Source organism: Gymnoscopelus braueri (genome assembly GCF_963280865.1).
Source record: "Gymnoscopelus braueri genome assembly, chromosome: 23".
In the NCBI taxonomy this organism is placed as follows: Eukaryota; Metazoa; Chordata; class Actinopteri; order Myctophiformes; family Myctophidae; genus Gymnoscopelus; species Gymnoscopelus braueri.
Window position 1 is genome coordinate 27,735,961 of NC_137625.1, and position 25,694 is coordinate 27,761,654.

At 40.6% G+C, this 25,694-nt stretch overlaps 2 protein-coding genes and 1 long non-coding RNA gene across 7 annotated transcripts in view; all 3 read left to right on the top strand.

Annotated features, from left to right (window-relative positions):
• Positions 1 to 9,552, top strand: part of cand1 (cullin-associated and neddylation-dissociated 1) — a 30,601-nt gene extending 21,049 nt beyond the window's left edge. Inside the window, exons 19-26 of the mRNA XM_080421567.1 lie at positions 564 to 707; positions 1,704 to 1,842; positions 2,899 to 3,075; positions 5,278 to 5,373; positions 5,601 to 5,770; positions 7,369 to 7,533; positions 7,910 to 8,017; positions 8,612 to 9,552. Coding sequence (XP_080277693.1) covers positions 564 to 707; positions 1,704 to 1,842; positions 2,899 to 3,075; positions 5,278 to 5,373; positions 5,601 to 5,770; positions 7,369 to 7,533; positions 7,910 to 8,017; positions 8,612 to 8,836 — 1,224 coding nt within the window. The 3' untranslated portion in view covers positions 8,837 to 9,552. The remainder of the gene's footprint in view (positions 1 to 563; positions 708 to 1,703; positions 1,843 to 2,898; positions 3,076 to 5,277; positions 5,374 to 5,600; positions 5,771 to 7,368; positions 7,534 to 7,909; positions 8,018 to 8,611) is intronic.
• The window catches only part of LOC308079380 (ras-related protein Rap-1b), a 323,403-nt gene that overhangs the window by 284,762 nt on the left and 12,947 nt on the right, over positions 1 to 25,694 (top strand). The window contains exons 1-2 of one of the 3 annotated variants that reach the window (XM_080420841.1): positions 18,197 to 18,320; positions 24,152 to 24,241. In XM_080420841.1, coding sequence (XP_080276967.1) covers positions 24,185 to 24,241 — 57 coding nt within the window. In that variant the 5' untranslated portion in view covers positions 18,197 to 18,320; positions 24,152 to 24,184. Of the gene's footprint in view, positions 1 to 18,196; positions 18,325 to 24,151; positions 24,242 to 25,694 lie in introns of those variants that run through there. The other 2 variants (XM_080420842.1, XM_080420843.1) reach the window with 2 other exon arrangements.
• Positions 1 to 25,694, top strand: part of LOC308079382 — a 292,916-nt gene that overhangs the window by 254,275 nt on the left and 12,947 nt on the right. The gene's annotated exons all lie outside the window — the stretch shown is intronic.

Genomic DNA, 25,694 nt, shown 5'->3' on the forward strand with positions numbered 1-25,694 from the left:
ACGCCATCAAGTACAAAACAAGTCCAAAGTCCTCCATGTTGGTATTGGAACAAACACCAAACCAGGTTGATTTCAGTCATTTCACCAGATTTCATCCATTGAAAAGAATTGTTGGTACCTCCAAATTAGGGATGAACCGACTAAATGTTGCTACACCGGAAATACTTGGTTAAATGAAATGCTTGGTTATTGTTTTACCTTTTAAATTGCTATAACTTTTACTCAAATCTATACTCAAAGAAAATGTTGCAATACACTTTTTTATTTATTTGTGTGATGCCATCAATTGCTGACTAAGCTTGTTTCCAAAAACTTCCGCCTTGTAATTTCTGTGTACCCAGCTAAATGATTGATAGATAGGAAATAGAAACTCAGAAACTGTCAGAGTTAAATGTGATCTGTGTAACTGTTACATCAGTACCAGCTGCGAGACTTGGATCTCCCATCAAATGTTTAAATTCCAGTTGTCAGATTGTTGTGTAGCCATCAAAATTGTAACTGCAATCTTTTTTACTTTTGCACTAACGAACCACATCTGACTGTTTTAACTTTGAAATTAACAGGATGTGAAGAACAGCCGCTCCACTGATTCCATCAGACTGTTAGCTTTGCTCTCATTGGGTGAAGTCGGCCATCATGTGGACCTCAGCAGCCAACCAGAACTCAAAACTGTCATCCTTGATGCTTTCTCCTCCACGAGTGAAGAGGTGATCCACCCAAATCTTTGTTAACCGTTTCCCACAATCTTTCTCTCCACCAAACTGCATATTGTTTTCGAGGAAAATTCTAAGTATGGCAACCAGGTGGACTTGATTAATTCCCATAAAGGCGATGTCAAAGTTCAAGGTCAAATCTTTATTATCCCGCAAGGGAATTTTAGTTAGCATAAAGTGCAATTGAGCACAGCGACGTCTCAGAGCCTAGTTTTAAGATGGAAGATTGTTTTCATTCACCAATCAAATCAAACCCAAAACGCTAACCAACTAGCCAGTCACAGGGGAGGGGAAGTGCTATTCATATGTGTGACTACTATCACTTTGAGCCCCCCAAAAACATCAAGAGGAGTGTAAAATAACTATTTGTGAAACATCCATGATGAAATATATAATACTACAGGTTGATACTGGAAGACATTAAACTGCTGGAGAACTATACAAGTACTGGAGGGGGCTTAAGGGGCTGTGTCTACAGAAAGCATTCTCTGAGCTGCCAGTGCCTTTCTGCCCTGCATTCAATGGTAAAGACACGCTGCTGCACTCCTCTTCCCAGAGCTGCCAGTCAGGGCCTTTCTGCCATGCATTCTATGGTAAAGACGCGCTGGCGCGCTCTGCCGAGAATCACGTTTCAGCGCTCTCAAAGTCCACCGTTATTTGACGGAGAGCTATGCGCGCCCCAAGAAGAAAAAATGTTGCGTTTTGGGAGAGGAGTGCCTCTCATCTGTGTCTTTTCTATGCAGAGGGTCAGAGAGACACGCCCACGATCATTGAGAAGAGGCGACTCGCCCAGTGCATGTGTAGCACTCTGGAGATGATATCCAAAGCGCTCCCGTCACTCTAAAACAAAAAAACAAAATACTCTCTGTGGACACAGGCCCTGAAATGTTAACTGAATCATAGCTAAAGACGTTGTCTAAAACAGTTTGTCCGCACCTGTATGTCTCTGTCTATTTATGCTTGTCTATCTCTCTACCCGTCTATCTGTAGGTGAAGTCAGCAGCCTCCTATGCGTTGGGTTCGATCGCTGTTGGCAACCTGCCAGAGTACCTCCCTTTCGTCCTTTCAGAGATCTCCTCTCAGCCCAAAAGACAGTATCTATTACTGCACTCTCTAAAGGAGATAATAGGTAAATTCAAGTACTATGCTATTGCTACAGTATCGGTTACTGCACTCTCTAAAGGACGTGGTTAAATGTTAAAGTTGTACATCACCATAACTGATTTCTGTCATGTCGTACCCACAGAGGGTATTTTTGAGGTCGATGTCAATTTGACATGAACTAATTTACACAATGCTGTCTTTTTTAGCAATTAAGCAGATTTATTTAGTACTTTGACAACTGCTGAGGGAAATTGGGAACACAAACCTGACAGTGAGACGGGGGATTGTTTGACTCTGGATGTGACAAACTAAAAGAACAGGCGCATGTTTCTGCACCATTTGCTCAAGGAAACAGTATGGCTATAGCAGTTAGAAAGTCCTCTTTCGCAACGAGAAAGAATCCCAATCGCAGAGCGACTTTGAAATATTTAAAATAATTAAATAACGCTCTTTTCGGTTATTCCATTAATCAAAAGAGTTATCGATAGAATCATTTCTAAGAAGATAATCGATAGTTGCAGCCCTATTTACATCCCTGGGTCGGCTTCAGTTGATGGTCTGATGCCCAGCGTGGCTTCAGTCCAGTGGTGGGAGAAGTACTCAGATATTTTAGTAAAAGTATCCATACCACAATATAAAATGACTCTGTTACAAGTAAAAGGCCTGTGTTCAAAATGTTACTTGAGTAAAAGTACAAAAGTGTTGGCATCACAATATACTTAAAGTACCAAAAGTAAAAGTACTAAAATGTTTGAAAATAGCAGATCTATTTTCAAATAGCCTATATATAAAATAGGGCTAAAGTGGTTAATGCATGTTTTATAATAACTTATATCTGCAAAGTAACTAGTAACTCAAGTTTTCGAATAATTGTAGTGGAGTAAAAGTACAATATTTGCCTCTGAGATGTAGTGGAGTAAAAGTACTGAAAATTGGAAATACTGCAGTAAAAATTAAATGCCTCAAAATTGTACTTACTACTTAAGTACAGTACTTGAGTAAATGTACTTGGTTGCTTTACACCACTGCTTCAGTTTGTATAGTATACGAACATAACAGAGTGTGTGTGCTTTGTTTTTAGGCTCAGCTTCAGTTCCAGGTCTGAAGCCCTATGTAGAGTCAGTGTGGACTCTGCTGCTGAAACATTGTGAGTGTCAGGAGGAAGGAACCAGAAACGTCGTTGCTGAATGTCTGGGAAAGTTAACTCTGATAGACCCTGAAACTCTACTGCCAAGGCTGAAGGGTTATCTACTGTCAGGTAAATATATCTATACGGTACATGTATCTCTGTGTATGTTCTATGAATATATATATGCGGTGATGCTGACCGTCTGTTGTCAACGCATGCACTGTTGGATACATGCACTGTTCAACAAATTCAATGTTAAGAAAACTTGCAGTATAAACTTGCAGTCCACGCACCCGTTGCAGAGCAGAGACGTTGCTCCGGGTGTTATAGGGGCCGGGCAAAAGGCGTGGCCAAGCTTAGGCGGAAGTATTTCCGTTGGCCATATTAGGTGAGCTCCATAACAGCGTAATATCAGTGTTGCCATATTTTGCGAAAGAAATAAGCAACTAGGTCTATGAAAACAAGCCCAAAAGAAGTGGCTTAGTGACATCGTCTACTTGAAAATAGCCGATCTACAAGCTCACGTGAGCTTGTACATAGGCTATTAAAAAAACCTCTTGCAAATACAATAAAATAAAGAATATTTGGAATATCTTTTAAAACATTCTAACACAAATGCTCCCTGGCACAAAACGTTTTCATTAAAAGATTTGAGAACCACTGGTTTAATTTTTTATTTTATTTTTTAAAGCCTAAATAAGCAAGTACCTAAATAAGCCTAAATAAGCAAGTACACTTTATAAATAAGCCACACAAAACTACTAATTTTACAAGCAACTTTACAGAAAAAGAAGCCCAAAGTCGCTTATAATAAGCCGACATGGCAACGCTGATGCTTGCCTTGCCCTAGCCTCCAACAGATATTAGTTTATATTTTTGATTGTGTGCTGTCATGCTCGTTTGAGCTTATATGTGTTTGGGAATGTTGTTGAAGGTTATGTTATTTCGTCAGCTGACACCCAAGCCATACTACATTTATTTGATATCTCCGACGTCTGAACACTTGCTGACAGACAGACAAGAGTCCCTTGTTTACTCAGCCACCGTGACTGTGAGCCACCCACGTTAGACAATGTTGCTCAGACTGGACACATAGAGAAACAATTTAGCTGTTAGCTCAATCTCATTGTATTTAAGATACCCAAGCCAAGCCATACGACGTTTCTTTGATATCTCCGACATCTGATCTCCAAAGCTTTACTTCCAGGTTGGAAATGTATGCAATTTAACTTTTTTAATTTAACGTCTGAAACCTTGGCATTGCATCCGATAATGCAGCACTGTCCTACCATTGCTAAATTAGAGCAACAGACAAGTTGGAGATAGATAATAATGTACACCGTCTACTTGCTGGACAACAAACACAGGACTACAGACTAAACTACACTACTCTACACTTGTGGCAGCTGTCAATCTACTCACTCACTATGGCGGCGAAAGTGGGCTGATTTAACGGTGTCTCGACCCTGCGACGTCGCTATGCCCGGCCCCTATACTCAAATGTGTGACCCTATACAATCTGGTCAAATAGCTGCGTTTTTTAGTTTTTGTTTTCTATCGTGTTTTTATGTGATTTCTACGCAGATTTTGTTGTTCATAACTTAGGATAAAGTAGGATGCGGCCAGCTGGCCATGCCACATTTTATTTGCAATGTCTTTATTTTTATTTTACTTGCTTTTTGGTGCTATTTATTTTATATAGCCTACTGTTCTCTGTTTGCATACTTTTATTATGCAAATATTAAAGTTGTCAGATTTAGAATATTGTTTATTTCTTTCAGATACATTTTCTACGTTAATATAACCATATAAAATCAAACACAAGTTAAATGCTGCACTTTGTTAAAAATTACACATTTTATTGAAATTTTAATTTCCCTGGGACCCATAAAAATGTCTGATCTAAAAGACCACCCTTGGGTGTCGGGACCCATTACATTGAAAACCTAGCAACATCACTGTCTATGTAAATATGTTACCCGTTTCATAATTTTCTGTCAGAAGGCGCAGTGACACACAATCATGCTCAAACTAATGATAATACAAAGTCTTGGTTATTGTGCTGTGAACAAACAATAGTTTTGAAGCTCTTAAACATGGGTTGACGATCTACGACTTATTTGAATGAATATAGCATTATTTTAACCAGTCTGTAAGGTAGACTATGTTAATACAATACTTAATTGTACTTTGGACATCACATTGCAAATACCTCTCTTCGTCAGTAGGGGGAGACTACGGACATAATATTGACAGGCACTATTAATGTTGTTTCTGTAAAAGTGGTACTGTTAATGTTGTGTTAATGTTTAATTTGTTAATAATGTTTAGGTTCGTCTTACGCCAGGAGCTCTGTGGTAACGGCTGTCAAGTTCACCATCTCCGATCATCCTCAACCCATAGACCCTCTACTGAAGAACTGTATAGGTACACACACACACACACATATTTTCAAACATTTTAGTACTTAGACTTTTGGTACTTAAGTATACAGTATTTTGAAGCCAATACTTTTGTACTTTTACTCAAGTAACATTTTGAACACAGGCCTTTTACTTGTAACAGAGTATTTTTATATTGTGGTACTGCTACTTTTACTTTTTTTTTTCCCACCACTGGTGTACACATGTCTCTGATTGGTTTATATATTCCAGGTGACTTCCTGAAGACTCTAGAAGACCCAGACCTGAATGTGCGGCGCGTTGCCTTGGTAACGTTCAACTCGGCGGCCCATAATAAGCCCAGTCTGATCCGAGAGCTTCTGGACACAGTTTTACCACATCTTTATAATGAGACCAAAGTCAGGAAAGAGCTCATAAGAGAGGTATTGTTATTGTTATTTGTTGTTGTAGTTATTATTGCAATGGTATTACTATTGCTCTTGTTTCTTCTTTTTTATGGCATGGCAGAAAGCAGTGTTGATTTCGTCGACTGAAACTGTCGTCGTCGACTACCTTTTTTCACTGACAAAAACTAAATAAAAACTAAGCTATGACGACTAAATATAAGACTGACAATTTCGTCAACAAATAAAAACTAGACTAAAATGTTAGTGAGGGACTAGCGGAGAAGAGATCCAGTAGAATTAAAAGACTGACAAATAATGACAAAGGTTTTGAGTCATAGACATGTTGCGCTCTGAAAATAGCAGATCTACAAGCTCACAACGCGTCGCGCTGCAACACTTTGTGAGCTTGTAGATCTGCTATTTTCAGCAGGCAACCAAGTGTAAAATCAGCCATTACGGCACCGCCAAAATACATCATAGTTGACAAAATCAGTTGTAGATTTAGTCGACTAAAATCTTATGATATTTAGTCGACTAAAACTAGACAAAAACTAAAACATTTCAGATGACTAGAATATGACTTCGGGGCGGCCATAGCTGAGTGGTTAGTGAGCCCGCCTAGGGAACCAGAGGCCCTGGTTGCCCCAGGTTCGATTCCAGGCTATCCCAGCATATGTGCCGATGATATGAAATTTGTCCCTGAGCAAGACTCTTAACCCCAATTGCTCACAGGTTCTCATTGGAAACAAGACCGCAAGGACTTTCATGAACGACCTGTTAAAAAGGAATTAGTAGTGACTAAAACTAACTGGAATTTTATTCAAAAGACTATCACTGGCAGAAAGGCATATTTCATCTCAAAAGTAGACTCTGCATCAAACCCATTCACCAAATAACATCAACCTGGGTGTTTTGGGGTATATCGGCTATACCCCAGCATACCACGATTAGGGCTGTCACGATTACAAATTCAAGTTGACGATTAATTGTCACTCAAATAATTGCGATTAACGATTTAATTGTGTGTTTGGTCATTGAACGTTGGAACATATGAAGCCTTTTAGGCTTCGTAATCAAAAATTGCACAGGGCAGATATGACAAATAACTGAAATACTGCGAAAGCTTTCAAGATTTTCAAGTAGGCTCAGATTAGGTTGGGAACAACTGCTCTAGCGCTGCCCTTAGGCCAAAATATCCACTTGCACACTTGAACTCTAATTGGCCGATTGCCATAAAATGTCTAATTGTGTGTGTGCAGACTACAGTAATAGTCTGCATATCGAGTTTGATCTTGATAGTGATGCTTCAATCAAATTTATACTCCGTAGTACAACACTGTGTCGCTTGCTGACTAGAGCAGCTATTTTTGGCAAGTGACATGTTGCACGATCAAGCATAAATTAAGTGGTATTCTTTTGTAGTTTGCAGCCACCATTTAGCTTACAGTTGCCTAGTAACTGACAACATAGTTGTATGTATCTACCGTATGTTTACATTTCTCACCTTGCCTTCAATTTGAAACTTGAAATTTCTAGTTCCTGCGGTGACCCTTTCTGACCTGTTGCGACATATTTCTGCCTGTATTATTTGATGCCATCAACATATCTTTGTGATTGTGCGTCTGTGTGTGCAGGTGGAGATGGGACCATTCAAACACACGGTGGATGACGGTTTGGATTTGAGGAAAGCAGCGTTCGAGTGCATGTACACTCTGTTGGACAGCTGTCTGGACAGACTGGACATCTTCACATTCCTCAACCATGTAGAGGACGGACTCAAAGACCACTATGACATCAAGGTGCACGCACACACAGTTTGGGGTTTAACCCATTAAGACCGGGAACGCATCTTTGTCATTTTAAGATTTATTTGGCTATTCAAAAATAGCAGATATTCAAGATCAAAATCTACAAAGTAACTAAAGTTTTCAAATAATTGCAGTGGAGTAAAAGTACAATATTTGCCTCTGAGATGTAGTGGAGTAGAAGTAAAAGTACTGGAAATTGGAAATACTCCAGTAAAGTAAACATACCTCAAAATTGTACTTAAGTACAGTACTTGAGTAAATGTACTTATTTACTTTACACCACTGCCAATCAAACAGTGGACTGTTGTATAATAACTATTAGATACAAGGAATAATGATAATAATACTAATGAATGTTTCTTTGTAGATGTTGACATTTCTCATGCTGGCTCGACTGTCGTCTCTGTGTCCGAGTGCTGTTCTCCAGAGACTGGACAGACTGGTGGAACCTCTACGAGCTACATGCACAACCAAGGTACCTATGCACACACACCAACTGGTGTTTTAGTTCAGTGGTTCTCAACCTGTGGGTCGGGACCAGGGCAGGAATTTCAGGGAGGCCACTAAGGCCATGGCCGTCGTTGTCCCTCAGTTTGGCTTTGTGCCCCTCAAAATAAATGGCATGCCCTGAGGCCATAGTGGCCTTAACCCATTTAGACCAGGACAGAATCTGTGTCATTTCTAGATTTCTTTCGGCTAGTCTCAGAATCTGGAAAGCCAGCCCAAATAAGCAACTACGATTCAGAAACAAGCCAAAACAAAAGCAACCAGCAACTATGAATATTTACAAGCGACTTTACAGGAAAACAAGCCCAAAGTCGCTTATAATAAGCAGACCTGGCAACACTGGCAGACCAGCCAGCCAGCTATAATGCATTAGCACAAATGTTTACACATTGGCCGACTGTTTGTGCTGAACTAAATGCCAACTTTTGCCAACAGACTACCAGTCTGTTGTAGTCTGAAGTAGTCTGTTCGGGGGAGAGTCACCTTAAGTCTCTCTGTGTGTGTCTGACTCAGTAGGTGACGGCTACCTGACATAACTGTATGTGTCTGTGTGTGTGTCTAGGTGAAGGCTAACTCGGTGAAGCAGGAGTTTGAGAAGCAGGACGAGTTGAAGCGCAGCGCGATGCGAGCCGTCGTGTCGCTGCTCTCCATCCCAGAGGCGGAAAAATCTCCTCTCATGTCAGAGTTCCAGACGCAGATCTCATCCAATCAGGAGCTGGCCGCAATATTTGACTCCATTCAGAGAGACTCCAGCTCGGCCAACATGGAGTCCATGGACACCAGCTAAAAATGGACCACGTTACCCACGATGCAACACGGCACCCACAAGAGCTGCTGGAAGCCCCTCCCCCTGCAGCATGTAACCATGACGACACACTGTACACACACACACACACACACACACACGCGCTCGCACACACACACGCACACGCGTATGTGTGTAGTACGTAAACACACACCCTCTCCTAGCGAGCGATCGTTACCCATGATGCATTGCACTGAAAAAGCAGTTAGAAGGGGAGAATTCACCAGAACGAAAAGCAAACGACAGATTAAAAGACTTTGACAAATAAAGACAAAACTATGAAAAAAACTAAAAAACATAATTCCTTCTGAGGCTTGGAAGCTCCTCCCACTTTCTTATTTTGTTTTCTGATTGGTCGATCTTCCTGTACATCGTTCCTGTTTTTGTTTTGTTTTTTAATTTTCTTTTCAAAGTTTTGTTTATTCCAGCGGTACTGCCGCCTGATTGGCTGCTGAATGACTGACAGTTGGCATAAGATCAAATCAGTAGAATGCTTGAAATGACTGTGGTGGGGGGCGGGGTTTTGTCATTTGAGGACCAATCCGCTCTTTAGTTTCCGATGTTAAGTTGTTAAGGCCTTGTTATGATGTGAGGCCAATGTTAACATGGAGCTGATGATGTTTCGATCACAAAGATCCACTGTTGTTTTTCTCCAAAAAAAATTGAATAAAGACGTTCATTCTGCCTGCCTTCATAAACCTGTCTCCCTTTCTGCCTGTCTGCCTTCATGAACCTTTAAACACAATAGTCAGCTACAGCCAGTAGTTGAAAGTAACTAAGTACATTTACTCAAGTATTGTACTTCAGTAAAAATTTTACTTGGAGTATTTCCAATTTTCTGTACTTTTAAGTACTAGTTATGCAGAATGTCTAAAATGTGTAAAGAGTATTTTGAAAATAGCAGTGAGCTTGTTGATCGGCTATTTTCAAATAGCCAAAGTTTAAATAGGGCTGAAGTGGTTAATGTATGTTTTGTAATAATAATCCAAATCTAGTAACTACAATTTTTAAAACATTGTAGTGGAGTAAAAAGTACAATATTTGCCTCTTAGTGGAGTGAGTCAAAGTATAGAAATTTGGAAATACTCCAGCAAAGTAAAATTGTACTTAAGTACCAAGTATAGTACTTGAGTAAATGTACTCAGTTACTTTCCACCACTGCATTTTGGGGTCCAATAAACTTACATAGTTGAGCTCCATTTGAAGTCTGATGCCTCTCAAAACATAAAATCACACCAAACTTACCACACCCCATAAAATTGTCCGTAAAGGCATTTGAGCATGTAATTGCAATTAATAAAGTCAATGCCCTTGCGGTTAAGTATATGTGGGTCAGACCAAGCGAGCACTCAAAATTAGAATTAGTGAGCAGCATAAGACCGCAATACGGTATAAAAACATGGAGTATGCTATGGCACGTCACTACATGGTTGCAAACCATGGTTCGGTTGCATCCCTTACATTCAGTAGGATTGAAAAAGTCCCCCTACCCCCCTAGGAGAGGCGATATCATCAAACAAACTTGTGCCGAGGGATGCCTTTTGGATTTATACCCTTAACACACTCACCGCCAAAGGGGAGAATTCTCCCCTTTTCAGTCAATGGTCTTTACCGCCAAAGGGGAGAATTCTCCCCTTTTAATTATTTTTTTTTATTCTGTTTTTGAATTCCTAAAAAGTTTCTCTAATTTTTTAGTATAAATTTATAACCCTAACCCTAACGAATTAATAAAAATTAAAAAAAATCCATTCACTTCAGTGTTAAAAAATAAACGGACAAATAATTCACATTGTTTCTATAAAAAAAATATAAAAAACCCTGGCAGTGGGTGATTTTATTATGAAAAAACTTTGGCGGTGAATGTGTTTGCAGCATCCACCACCAAGGGAGTAAAAGACCAACCTCCTGCTTCTTGTGATCTCTAGTGTTCTATCCTGGCTCTATTCGGCTCTTTTGTGGAAATAATATCCAGAACAATGGTTTACAAACGTTTGTCAATACTCATATTGATTTGATTTAGGCTTTTAGCCTACAGTGTTCATCAGGTGGGTTAAATTGACCCATTCAATCCGGGAACACATCTCTGTCATTTTAAGAAAGATTACTTTGGCTATTCAAAAATAGCACAAGCTCATAGCGTGGCACAGAGTGCCGCACTATGAGCTTGAATGAAAATGTGTGCAAATCATTGAATATATATTTTTTAAAGCGAACATTTAAAAAAATATTTTCTTCCAGGGAGACCCAGAAGCAAAGATTTGAGTTAAAATGGTTGCTTTAAATAAATATATATTAAAAGATTTGCACAAATCTTCACGATTTAAAAAAAAATAGCAGATCTACGAGCTCATAGAGTGCCGCCCTACTGTATGAGCTTGTATATCTGCTATTTTTTGAATAGCCAAAGAAATTTAAAATGACATCATGCGTTCCCGGATTGAATGGGTTAAACCGTTAGATTTAATTGAAAAATTAGAATACATAATACAAATACATATTATGGTAAGATACCCTCTAAAGTTTAAAGCTTACATCACCTGTCCTACAAAGGGGAAACACTGTTGAATGCTATATGTACTGTATATATATATTGTATATTCATTGTGTATTCGTCCACAGTATGAAAACAGTATGAAAAAATGCCACAGTATTTTCACAGTATGAAAAAATGCTTACGGCTCCAGGAAACCCCCAAAAAGCTAGAACAGGAGGCAGAGCATTTAAGTTTCAGGCACCTCAGCTGTGGAACCTTCTCCCAGTCTCAGTCCGTGAAGCAGACACACTCTGTATATTTAAGACTAGATTAAAAACCTTTCTCTATGATAAAGCCTATAGCCGAAGTGTATAGACTCAGTCACCCTATAGTCATCCTCTCTCCCCTCTCCCTCCCTTTCTCCTCTCTCCTCTCGTCCTCTCGTCCTCCCTTTTAGTTGTGTGGGTTTGTGTCCCATTGGTACAATTGTAATTAACCCTGTACGGATTCACGCTCTAGTAAGGCCTGCCACTAATTCTACACCCGGGGACCCGCTCCCCGGAGTTTCTTTTGTCTCCCACGTCGCAGTCCCATGGACTGTCACTACGGACCCTCAGCTGCGGCTCAAGACTGTGACTGCGGACCGGGCCTCTCCATGGAGCACGACCGTGGATTTCTACTACACTACACTATACCACTACACTATACTGTATATGATCTTAACATTCTTATATTATACCATTATATACTGCATACACATTATTGCTGTACTATATTATATTATCATATACTATCTTACACTATTATATTTGCTACTATTGTTATTGTTACTACTTGTACTGTATCTCTTTCTGTCTCTCCTCTGTCTGTCTCTCCCTCTCTCTTCTTTCCCCCGACACGGTCGAGGCAGAAGGCCGCCACCCTAGAGCCTAGGGTCTGCCTGACGTTTCTTCCAGTTAAGAGGGAGTTTTTCGTTGCCACTGTCGCAAAATTGCTTGCTCAGGGTGGGATTGTCGGGTCTCTTCTCTACATGTAAAGTGTCTTGAGACAACTTGTTGTGGTTTGACACATAAAATTGAATTGAAAAATTGAAAAAGATATTGTACTTACACAATTGTTTATCTATGGTGCTGGATGTCTCTATTATTTATTGTAAAGAAAATTGCTCACTTTTCTTCTATGCAAAATAGCTGACATTTACATCATCTCTCTCCTTTGATCTGTTTGACTTTGAGGAAGATCAAGTCCAAACGTTAGTCAAACCCCTGCAAAATAGTAAATACGTGCAGACCAGTCGAGTGCTCCAGTATTTTATTTGAGTAGTCTCTCCTGAAGTTCTCAGGTACTCAGGTATTCTGTCAACTTGTCCCTGTTGAGCACCGACGAGCCCTTCTACCTTCAACTGGCTGAAGCGCGCCCCAGCGGGCGCCCCCAATAGTCAGGTTTTTTACACTACGTGGCGTCTCGATTCCCCCAACTCCTGTCTTTTCTTCGCAGCCAGAGCCAGAAACATTTTCCGCTTTAGGACCTTCTAGACCTTTGCTGCCGTGAAGCCAATGTCCCTCAGGAAGCGGTTGGTTGGCCAACATAGCCACTTCCACTGTATAGGTTGTTGCTCTCCAGCCTTTCTCTTGGCATTTTGCCACTAAATCAGCATACCGTGCCCTTTTTCCCCTCGTACGCTTCCTGAATGTTCTGCTCCCATAGGGCCGTCAACTCGACTAACAGGACTCGCTTCTCGGTTGTCGACCACAGGACGATGTCGGGTCTCAGTGTGGTGATGATGATGTCAATGGGGAAGCGCGGCTGTTTGTCGAGGTTTGCTCTCATTGACCGGTCTTTGCCTGGAGCCAGGACCGATGTTCTGTCCGATTTTGGGCCGTTTTTCCTGGCTTGTCCTGCTGTTACAAACAGCGAACCAGACTCATGCTTTCTGTGTGTTCTGCCAGCGTCCTTAGTACCTGGTCATGCCGCCACCTGTACCCTGGGCCAAGGCCGTCCGGCAGCCACACAGGATGTGGCGGAGATTTCCCTTGGCTGTTTTGCAAAGGCCACAGTTGTCCTCTTAGCCATACCATTGTGCCAGGTTTGTTGGACTTGGAAGGGTGTCATAAGTAGCTCTGAAAAGAAAACGTAGCCTTTCCTGAGGCATCTTTCACAGGTCACTCCATCTCACTGACCTTGGTAGGAAGCCACTCCCACTTTGTCCACTGGCCATGCTGGCATTGGCCAATAGACTTGGCAAAGAACCTGTCTTCCTCCATCCTTGTCACTACTGTGACCAACAGATTCTTCCTTTCTTTCAAGGATGCTTTGGACCACAGCTTCTGTGGCTCTCCCCAGCCCAGGCCACTCTTTCCTAGTTGTGTTCTTCAGCTCAAGCTCTTGGTGCTTTAATCTGGAGATGGCGTCGTCCACCAGTGGTGTAAAGTTACTAAGTACATTTACTCAAGTACTGTACTTAAGTAAAGTTTTGAGATATTTTTACTTTAGAGGAGTATTGCCAATTTTCAATACTTTAACTTCTACTCCACTACATCTCTGAGGAAAATATTGTACTTTTACTCCACTACAATTATTTGAAAACTTTAGTTACTCGTTACTTTGCAGATATAAATCATTATATTATAAAACATACATTAACCGCTTTAGCCCTATTTTATACATAGGCTATTTTCAAACATTTTAGTACTTTTACTTTTGGTACTTTAAGTATATTTTGATGCCAATCATTTTTTACTTTTACTCATGTAACATTTCTACATTGCAGTATTGATACTTTTGCTCAAGTAAAGAAATTGAGTACTTTTTCCACCACTGTTGTCCACACTGTCCTCTGCCTTCCATGCTCTGCCTGTCCTGACCAATTCACTTGACTGTCTGAGTTCCAGCACCAGCCTGGACCCAGTTGAGATGTTCTTCAGTGGTGCTATCAGAAAAAGGCAGAAAAAGCCTCAAAAGATATATTTTGAGAGTTATCAGACTTCAATTACAATTACGGATAGGCCGATATATCTCACAAATGAAATCCTGACAGGGGACCCACGTCAAAAAGACAGTTAAGCTGCTTTCAGTTCAAAATCAAAGCAAGATACACACACACACACACACACACACACACACACACACACACACACACACACACACACACACACACACACACACACACACACACACACACACACACACACACACACACACACACACACACACACACACACACACACACACACACACACTCACACACACACACACACACACACACGCTGTGGCTGTTTACACACCCAGACAGGAAAGACCAACTAAGAATAGGAGGCTACTTCCTCTTCTACAGCACACTGGTTCCTCTTTGCCTGTGTGTGTGTGTGTGTGTGTGTGTGTGTGTGTGTGTGTGTGTGTGTGTGTGTGTGTGTGTGTGTGTGTGTGTGTGTGTGTGTGTGTGTGTGGCCACAGGGTGCGTTCCTCAATCAGGTTGTGACATGTTGCAGACTCACTGACGTTTCACAAACGCTCACTCACTCTCACCTACAGAGACCAACAGGAAATAGACTGTTATGTGTGTTTTAAAGGTCAAGGCCAGGGTCATAACTGGGGTTTTATACGTTAGCTATAATTCTACCATAAATGTTACTAAATGATGAACTTCTGTATAACAAGAGAAGAGGAATCTTTCAGTTTCATGCTGGCTCAGCTTCTGTGTCAATTAATGTCTATGAGTCAGAGAGAGAGAGAGAGAGAGAGAGAGAGAGAGAGAGAGAAGAGAGACCAGGAGAGAAGGAGACAGAAAGCTGACAGAGCGAGAGACCTGGAGAGAGAGAAAGAGACTGATTACTTGTCAACTATATTATTGTTATTGATTATTGATTGCTTATATTATTGTATTTCATTTGTTAATTTAATTATCTTTTTTCTATTATTCAAACATTTTTACTAATTTAACATTATAACAACTTGAATAATCGTCATTGTGCTTTGGCAACACATGGTATGTATCCTGCCAACAAAGTCTAATTAATTGAATTGAATTGAATTGATAGAGTGAGTGGAGAGGCAGACAGAGGGGGAGGAAAAAGGGTTTTAGGAGCACAAATAAAATTGCGTAGAAGAACAACCATAACAATTTAGGCTATCTGATCATTGTCAAAATAAACCAACAATAAATATACCAAACAAATAAACCAACGAAAAACTAAAATCAATCAGAAAATAAACTAAATCAAAGAAAGAAAGATAAGAAAAAAACAGCCACAAAACAAACAGACGTGGTCTCCAGTGGTGGAATGTAACTAAGTAGGCCTACATGTACTCAAGTACAAATTTGAGGAATTTGTACTTTACTGGAGTATTTCTATTTTCCTATACTTTTACTTCTACTCCTACATCTCAGAGGCAAATATTGCACTTTTTACTCCACTACAATTATTTGAAAACTTTAGTTAGTTACTTTGTATCACTTCAGATCACTTCTGGTCAGACGAAGGAGGAGCCAGGGCCGGAGGCAACCCACAGTGCCTGGATCCTCCTGGTGTCTGCTGCAACATCTCACCTATCCTGGCCTGGCATCGGCCGGACTGAAGCGTGGATTCACTCACAAGTGTCGCATTGTGAGCTTGTAGATCGGGTATTTTCAGCGTGCAACCAAGTGTAAAATCAGCCATTACGACGCCATCAAGGCACCGTCAAAATACATTTTAGTCGACTAAATTAACTGTAGATTTAGTCGACTATAATCTTATGATATTTAGTTGCCTAAAACTAGACAAAAACTAAAACATCTCAGATGACTAAAATGGAATTGTATTCAAAGGACTATGACTAAAACTAAAACAAAATTTGCTGTCAAAATCAACACTGTTCCGTGTTGTCGGTCTGGCTAGTGCCAGGCTAACCCTAACCCCTAATTAGCCCTGTCTCTAACCCCCAAGAGACAGTGGGGGCCTTAGCATGCCACTTGGACACAGGCCGGGGTCTGATCAGCCTCGGTCGGGTCGCCTGGAGGAGGGTGTCTGTTGCAAGACCCCAAACACCCAGTGTTTTATTAACTAACTATGTAGATTTTAATTATCATTACAAAACATGCATTAACCACTTCAGCCCTATTTCATCTTTGGCTATTGGAAAATAGCCAATCCACAAGCTCACAACGCTTCGAGATGTGACGTGTTGTGAGCTTGTAGATCTGCTATTTTCTTAATATATATTTAAAAAAAAAGTGATACCTTGTGAAACAGGACATTCTACACAATGAGTATAGCCTACTTTTACTTTTGGTACTTTTAAGTACATTTTGATTACCAGACTTTTACTTGTAACTGAGTATTTCCACATTGCATTATTGATACTTTCACGTAAAAAATGTTTGAATTTTTTCCAGCACTGCAGACATCTGTCCTTCATTCTGACTCCTGCATGAGACCACAACAACACTTCAGGCTGTCCAGTTACAGTAGTGCTTGTTTTCATGTCAAGGACCCCCAAATTGATGATCTTGAAAAGATTTTGTGCCAGGGACCCCCAAAAGAGAAGATGTGTCAATGTTTCTTTTACGAATAGCCCAAACAAAACAAAAATGCATACATCTTGGTGGGGACCCGCTGGAACTCCCTCAAGGACCCCGGGGGTCCTCGGACCCCACTTTGAGAACCACTGAGTTATAGTAGCCTATAAGAGAGAGAGACAGAGAGAGAGAGAGAGAGAGAGAGAGAGAGAGAGAGAGAGAGAGAGAGAGAGGCCTATAAGAGAGAGAGAGACAGAGAGAGAGAGAGAGAGAGAGAGAGAGAGAGAGAGAGAGAGAGAGAGAGAGAGAGAGAGAGAGAGAGAGACAGACAGAGAGAGACAGAGAGAGAGAGAGAGAGAGAGAGAGAGAGAGAGAGGAATGTAAGGCATGTTGTAGCGGAATGTTATCCCACTCCCTCTATCTAGCCCCAACACACACACACACACACACACACACACACACACACACACAGACACACACACACACACACACACACACACACACACACACACACACACACACACACACACACACACACACACACACACACACACACACACACACACACACACACACACACACACACACACACACACACACAGAGCTATATTGTTCCAGTGACAGTTATTAATATTTAGTTATTTACATTAATGCAAAGTTCCTCTCCAACATCAGTGACTCAAACTGAACAGAGTTGTTGTGAAATGGATGAATGAATCAGAACAGATTGCAGTAGTTCAGAATAGAATCAGTGGTGGAAAGTAACTAAGTACATTTACTCAAGTACTGTACTTAAATACAATTTTGAGGTTTTTTACATTACTGGAGTATTTCCAATTTTCAATACTTTTACTTCTACTCCACTTCATCTCAGAGGCAAATATTGTACTTTTACTCCACTATAATTATATGAAAACTTTAGTTACTTTGTAGATTTTGTTTATTATTACAAAACACACATTACCCACTTCAGCCCTATATACATTTTGGCCATTTGAAAATAGCAGATCTACAAGCTCACAATGCTTGCATCACAACGCATTGTGAGCTTGTAGATCTGCTATTTTCAAAAGATTTATTTTCATACATTTCATACATTTGAAAACTGGGACATTCTATCTACATAATGAGTACTTTCTACTTTTGGTACTTCTAAAGTACATTTTGATACCAATACTTTTGTACTTTTTACTTTACATTTTGGATTCCGGACTTTTACTTTCACAAAGTGTTTCTACTTTGCAGTATTGATACTTTTACTTAGTAAAAAAATGGGAGTACTTTTTCCAACACTGATATAAATAAAAAATAAAAGAATAGAATAGAATAGAATAGAATAGAATAGAATAGGGATGGGTCTAAATACGAGGCTGCAACGTCATCTGGGAGAGAGAGAGTAGAGAGAGAGGGAGGGAGAGAGAGAGAGAGAGAGAGAGAGAGGGAGAGAGAGAACAGCGAGAGCGAGAGACAGAGAGGAGGACGGGTGCGTTATAACAGTAAGTACTGTCTGTTCGGACATCTTTTAGGTTCTCTGTGTGTTTGTAATGTTTTAAACGGCCGGTTAGCTGGAGCTCATAGCAGCTACACATAGGCTGACTGCTGACATTTATCACGGAAACAGGCGGGTCCGCTCCGTGCCGTGCTGTGCTGTGTTGGGAGGTTTGCGGAAGCGATCAGACAGACAGACAGACGGAACACAGCGGTCCACCCAGAAGGTCCACACACCCGACCCATGGTCGGGTGTGTGGACCTTCTGGGTGGACCGCTGTGTTCTGTCTGATGGTTGAATCCTGTGTGGGGCTCCAGGTCCTCAGCGCCGGGGCCTGCACACTGAACACAGCCGGGCTCAGGGGCTGCATAGACGGCAGAGAGAGAGAGTGTACAGCCGGAGCCTCTCCCTCCCCTGTCTGTCCGTCTGTCTGTCTAGTGTCTTAACTGTCTAACTGTCTATATTATGTCTGTCTGATCGCCTGTCAGTCTACATGTCTGTCTGTCTGTCTGTCTGTCTGTCTTGCTGGGAAGTTGGGAGAAGAAATGACAAAAAGTTACTGGGAGGATTTTTTGCTAGTTTGTCAGTTTCAGGGGGATTCGGGTGTGTCTTGTGTGTGTGTGTGTGTGTGTGTGTGTGTGTGTGTGTGTGTGTGTGTGTGTGTTCAACTGATCTAGTGCTTGCACTACTGCTTACTATTGGTGGATTACATGTCCCTGATCCAGGATCTGGTCCTGGTAATCTATGAGCTATATTGATTGTAATGTCGTTGACCTAGGTTCTGGTCCTAATTGACTGTGCTCCTTATTTGTTGATTGGAAGTGTGTGTGTATATATATATATATATATATATATTGTGTGTGATAATAGTAATAATACAATAAATAAGATCAAATATATTAGTATTATGTAGGCTATTCTGTTCTGTCACTTCCTCCTTCCACGATCTTTCTATAGGATCACAGGAATACTGTGTCCTGATCTAGTCCTTGTACTACTGCTTACTATCGGTTGATTACATGTCACTGATCTAGGATCTGGTCCTTATACTACTCACTATTTGTTGATTACATGTCACTGATCCAGGATCTGGTTCTGGTAATCGATAAGCTATATTGATTGTAATGTCGCTGACCTAGGATCTGGTCCTAACTGACTGTACGCCTTATCTGTTGATTGAAAGTATGTATGGTTGCTGATCAGGGAGGAGTATTTAATCTGCAGTATTAGCAGTATAATTCATGTTTTTAAGTTTACAATCAGAATAAGTGTGTGTGTGTGTGTGTGTGTGTGTGTGTGTGTGTGTGTGTGTGTGTGTGTGTGTGTGTGTGTGTGTGTGTGTGTGTGTGTGTGTGTGTGTGTGTGTGTGTGTGTGTGTGTGTGTGTGTGTGTGTGTGTGTGTGTGTATATGAGGGGTGGACTTTCGAAGTTAATATCATATGTAGAACATTCATCTGATTTGCAAGTCTGCCCAGAGCAGCTCACAACTTCAGTTATTTCCTTGTGAGTTTCTATCTTATGTTGACACAATCCTTGAACAAAAGTTGAGGTAGCTCATCTGCTTCTGATTCGATTGATTGATTGAAATATGTATTGAAACATTCAAAGCATTACAAATCTCTGTACACATTCACGATTTCACAGTTCACGATTTTGAAATTTGACATGACGATTAGTTTTCACACAAATAATTGCGATTAACAATTTAATTGTATTTTTGTCATTGAACACTGCAACATATGAATAAAAATTACATTTCTGTTTGGCCTTTTAGGCTTTGAAGTTGCACAGGGCAGATATGATGAATAACCAAAATATACAAAGAAATGACAAAAAGGATAAAACACAACAAAGCTCGAAGGCTTATTTCAATTAGGGTCCTTTGATTTACATAAGGGGCGGGTGGGTGGGGTGTAGGGGGCAATAATGATTTACATAAGGGTGGGGTGTAGGGGGTAATAATGTAATAGAAACAGCGACAAACAATGAAAAAACACATTGAAATAATTAACCAATGCATAAATTAGATATTCTCTCTCACTAACTCTTAAAACATACAGCAACTGGACTAGGTTATTCAAATTGGGTCCAGTTGCTGTGTTATACATCCAGCTTTTTAGAGAGGACTTACATTTACGAATGCACTAACCCAGTGGTTCTCAACCAGTGGTCCAGGGACCACCGACCTGTGGTCCTTGAGGGGGTTCCAGGTGGTCCCCAGCTAAATGATGGAGAGTTGGTAACCAAATGGACCCTTATAGATCTTCAATTCTTGAAACCAATCTTCAATTCTTGAAATTCATTTTACACTCTCAAGAGTTAAATTATTGTTAAACATCTGCATTACTTAATTCAAAAATTAGTAATATAGTTATTTTGATCAACGTTTGCCTCTTTATATCTCCTATGGTACCAACATCAATACAGCATGGATGGAATTGTGGACAAAATCGTATCCAACGATAACATAATATTCTAAGTCTTGGGGTCTAAGAGGCTAAATCTCATCAAACGGTGGTTCCGTGGCTCAAATGTTGAATAAATAATGGACCTTGATATGAAAAGGGTTGAAAACCACTGCTCTAATCAACTTGAGGTTAGAAAGCAGACCTCTCCACAGGACTGCTGCTGGGTACAAGAAGCATGCAGCTCTTTAAACAGCAGGTACAAAGTCAGTGGATTTAACACAGTAAATCTGGTGGAATACTTAAGTTGCGGCCTAACCTTTTGAAAAATAGTTGTTTAAATAAAATTGGTTCTCTTTTTCCACTTTTATAATAATAATAACTACTACAACAACAATAATAATTCTTTATTTATTCAACGGTAACAGGATAGGTGGGCACTAGGGACATCTGGGCACCTTGACGTAAAATTGACTATTTTGTCCAAAATGTTGAAAAATATAATATTTAGAAAATGTTTTTAAGTAAAGTAAAATATATGATTAGAACATGCTTAAACATTCAACAATTAAGGTCTAATATTTATATAGCTGATACAAATGGCTACAAAACCTGTATATCCAGACATTTTGTGGCATAAGCAAGAAGTTGAAGGATAACATTAAGTCTGCTAATGATGTACCGTGCATGGTCACATCATGTACACTTTACATTACTTAAGACCATTTTTCATGTATTTTATTTTTCAACATTTTGGACAAATACATCGAGGTGCCCAGATGTCCCTAGTGCCCACCTATCCCGTATCCTATTCAACACATCTCATACATGGAATGCAGCAAAGTGCTTTGTGCAGGACAACCCAGGAGGAGCTGGCCTGTACTGTAAACAACGTGATAGTTCATTTAAATTTGAGAGCTTACAAGAGGACCTACATTTTGTTTCATTTGAGTTCATTCAAATCAGCAGAGTCAGGGGCTCTGTTTTAACTTGAATCAGAATCAGATTTATCTGTTGCGTCACCAGGTTTACAGGTATAAATCAGTGGGTGAAATTAGTTTTTCACGCAAGCTCCAGATGTTTGTTGTTGTACAGGAAAAGAAAGTAAAATAAAGGGCGAGGGGGATATCTACATACGTTTACATAGAGCCTTATGAGTAGCCGTGTTGTATGTTCATGAGGTTATAGACATAAGGTGCATAAGGGTGGCAATGCATCAGTAGGTCCACATAGCAGCTGGTACTGTTTGTACATGAGGTTAGACATGATGAGGTGCAAAAGCAGCACAACGGCAGGTATTCTAACAGTGGTGGAAAAAGTACTCGCATGTTTTACTTAAGTAAAAGTATCAATACTGCAATGTAGAAATACTCTGTTAAAAAAATGCCATGAATCCACGCATTTGCATTGTCAAAGCATTGGCAGATTCCGCCCCAGAGGTAAAATAAAAGTGCGGTGGGACCAACGAGTGAAAGAACGGAATAAAAAATTTACTTGAGTAAAAGTACAAAAGTATTGGTATCAAAATGCACTGTATGCCAAGACTCTGTTATGGTACATGATGCGGGCTAGAGGCTATACCTGTTCACCTGGTGTGTGAGGGATATTATTGAGTGCATTATGAACATGTGTAGATGGACAATAGGCACCTTTACTATATGTGACAACTACACTTAACGGTTAAGTCTTAACCTCTTGAACCCTAGCATCCCTATTCTGAGGAGAACATTCACAGAAAATAAGTTTGTAGATCAGCTACTTTTCACAAAGAGATTTGACACACACACACACACACACACACACACACACACACACACACACACACACACACACACACACACACACACACACACACACACACACACACACACACACACACACACACGAGTAGACCACATACGGATCAGATTTACAACATTGGGGTAATAATTGTTTGTCCAGGTTAGTAGAAAGCATTGTGTGCAACACACAGAGAGAGAGAAAGAGAGAGAGAGACAGAAACGAGTAAAAAGAGACACACTTGTTGCTTTATTATGAACTACTTCATTAACACACACACACACAAAGCCACTCATCTTTGTTAATGAGCCACTGTCATGGTTACCGCGGTGATGAGAGGCTGTTTATACGCTCATTTACACTAAAAACCCCCCCACACACACACACACACACACACACACACACACACACACACACACACACACACACACACACACACACACACACACACACACACACACACACACACACACACTCAAGTTGCTCAATGATCGTTGTGACATCACCAACAGCTGTGTGTTGTCACATGATACCGCTCTCTTCCTGTCTCCACCCCTTGGCATTCTGGGTAATTATGACTCTACAGAGAGAGAGGCTGTGTGTGTTTGTACCGTAAAACAATACAGAGGGCAGGAGTGGAAGAGAGGGGAGGAGAAGAGAGGAGAGGGCAGGAGTGGAAGAGAGGGGAGGAGAAGAGAGGAGAGGGCAGGAGTGGAAGAGAGGAGAGGAGAGGGGAGGAGGAGAGTGAAGAAGTGATGAGAGGAGAGGAAAGAAAAGGAGGAGTGGAAGGTGTTTAGTTAGATCAATGAGCAGACAGTAGCGGCTACATCAGTAACATATGATAGAGTGGTCTATATGTGTGAGAGAGCAGGGCGTTCATATTTCCTGTGTGACAAACACCCTGTCACTTCACACTAGTGAAGAACTGTTTATGCTCTTTACATAAGCCTGGAGCCCTATATTTACAAACAGGTTAACTGGTTATTAACCATTTAGTAAGTGCAGCGCTCCATGCTGGTGGAGAACCGTCCTTGATGACGGGGCTTGTCCGTAAAACATGAATATTTTCATTGGCATTTAGCTGTCAAATTATGATAGAATGTCATGTGTGATACAGTAGGTTTATGAGACGACCAATATATTCAACTATTAAACATTCCGCTCAACTCCTTTTTTTACATTACACACTTTAAAACACAGTTTGGTTTCAGTTGATGTGTAAAATAATAAAAATATGAATGTTTGTTTGTAGTGACATGATTGGTTTAGCAGAGACAACTGACACTGGGTTGTGATTGGCTACTCATGAGTGACATGCAGAGACAAACGTTTATTTTTCTTTTGATGTCATTGGAAATGCACATACATTTTAATACAATACCATGTTATTCCATTTCAAGCAAAATGCATAACTCAGAACCAGAAGAAATGAAGTATTTTGCTAACCTAGATTTTTTATTTCAAGAACTGCCCAGTTCAGTATGCATTAGGCCACACAGACCCCCATTATATCTGAGAGTGTACAAATGGAACCAAATCCCATTTGTACATTCTTTGGAGTGGAACCCCCTCAAGGACCCCTGGGGTTCCCCATTATGAGAACCACTGACCTACCGACCCATTTGTCTGACTGTGTCTCTCTGTGTCATTCCAGGCTGACAGACAGGCGGACAGACAGACAGACAGGATGCGTGAATACAAGCTGGTAGTTTTAGGATCTGGAGGTGTCGGCAAATCTGCTCTGGTAAGTGAAAGTATTCGTGTGATTTTTTTACATGAAGTCAGTGGGGCGTGATTTGGGAATCAACCGGAGCTTTGGGCAAACCACGCCCCCGGAGCTGGGTAAAGCGAGCTTGCTTTAACATTGAGAGAGAGAGAGCGCCCACCACCGTTTAAAAAAAAAGAACGAGCGAGCTGAGTTGATATTTAAGATATGTTTGGAGTGGAGTGGAGAGATAATTACAGCTGCAGGAGCATATCTCACGTGACTGAGAACGGTGCATACCGCGAACTGTACAGGAAAATAGGGCATGCATTATTTTATAATCTAATACTATAGACTGATATTTCACGATATGTGTGGAGTGGAATGAAGAGATTTTAGGCTGCAGAACGGCTCTGTTAACCCCCGCATCCTACTGCACACATGCACAAGTAGTAGTTTTTTTTTTTGTAAGTGTCCTGACTGCATGGCATTACATACAGCCAGGCCCACCTATATACACTATGCTCTAATTATAAAATAATGCATCATTCTTTTACTGTACCACGTGGTTTGCCCAAAGCTCCGGTTGGTTCCCAAATCACGCGTCAGTGGGAGATCATATGTTCTGGTGAATGAACTACATTAACCCTAGCATACTGTATATTCATAGTGTTGAGGGGAAAAAGGAGGGGGGCCTAGTATAGGGTCATGGCTGGACTCTGCTCAACTAAATATATGGGGGTTAAAGGGATATTTCACTTTCACAAAAACGTTGGGTCATTTTATCGTCTACTCAGGCTTTTGTGAGCCCCCCAGACCGTTTTTAAGTTGCTTGATTCAGTATTTAGATATTTAATATTCATTTTATCAGACACTTCCCCTTCCTATACAAACCCATTATAACTTCAAACTCCATTTTTAACATGTTTGATTCATCAAGTAATCGAAAAAACACGGCCCCCTCACGTATTAGGAGGGCAGGGTGAGTCACCAGAACCAAGGATGGGTGTTTTTGATGAATCTAACATGTTAAAAATGGAGTTTGAAGTTATAATGGGTTTGTATGGGAAGGGGGTCTGATAAAATGAATATCAAATGACCCAGAGTTTTTTTTAAAGTGAAATATCCCTTTAAGTGGTGAAAGTTTTCATGTGATTGTACATGAAGTCAAAGGGTGCTGCTAATCTGTTCTGGTCATTTAAAGCAGTGATTGATATCTAGGAGTAGGAACCAAAATGGACCCTTACAGGTCTATAACTCTGAGAGTGTACAGATGGAACAAAATGGACATTTGGTTCCATCTGTACACTCTCAGAGTTATAGCGGTCCCATGGTGGCCTAATGCTGGGGCAAACTGAGGGTCCTTCGAATTTAAAAGTCTTGAGAACCACTGAATTAAAGTGACCCGACTGATGGAGTACTGCTAGTGGGTGTGGGTGGGTGCCCTGCCCCCACTAGTGAAGGGCTGGCAGTGTTTATGGGTGCCCCTAGT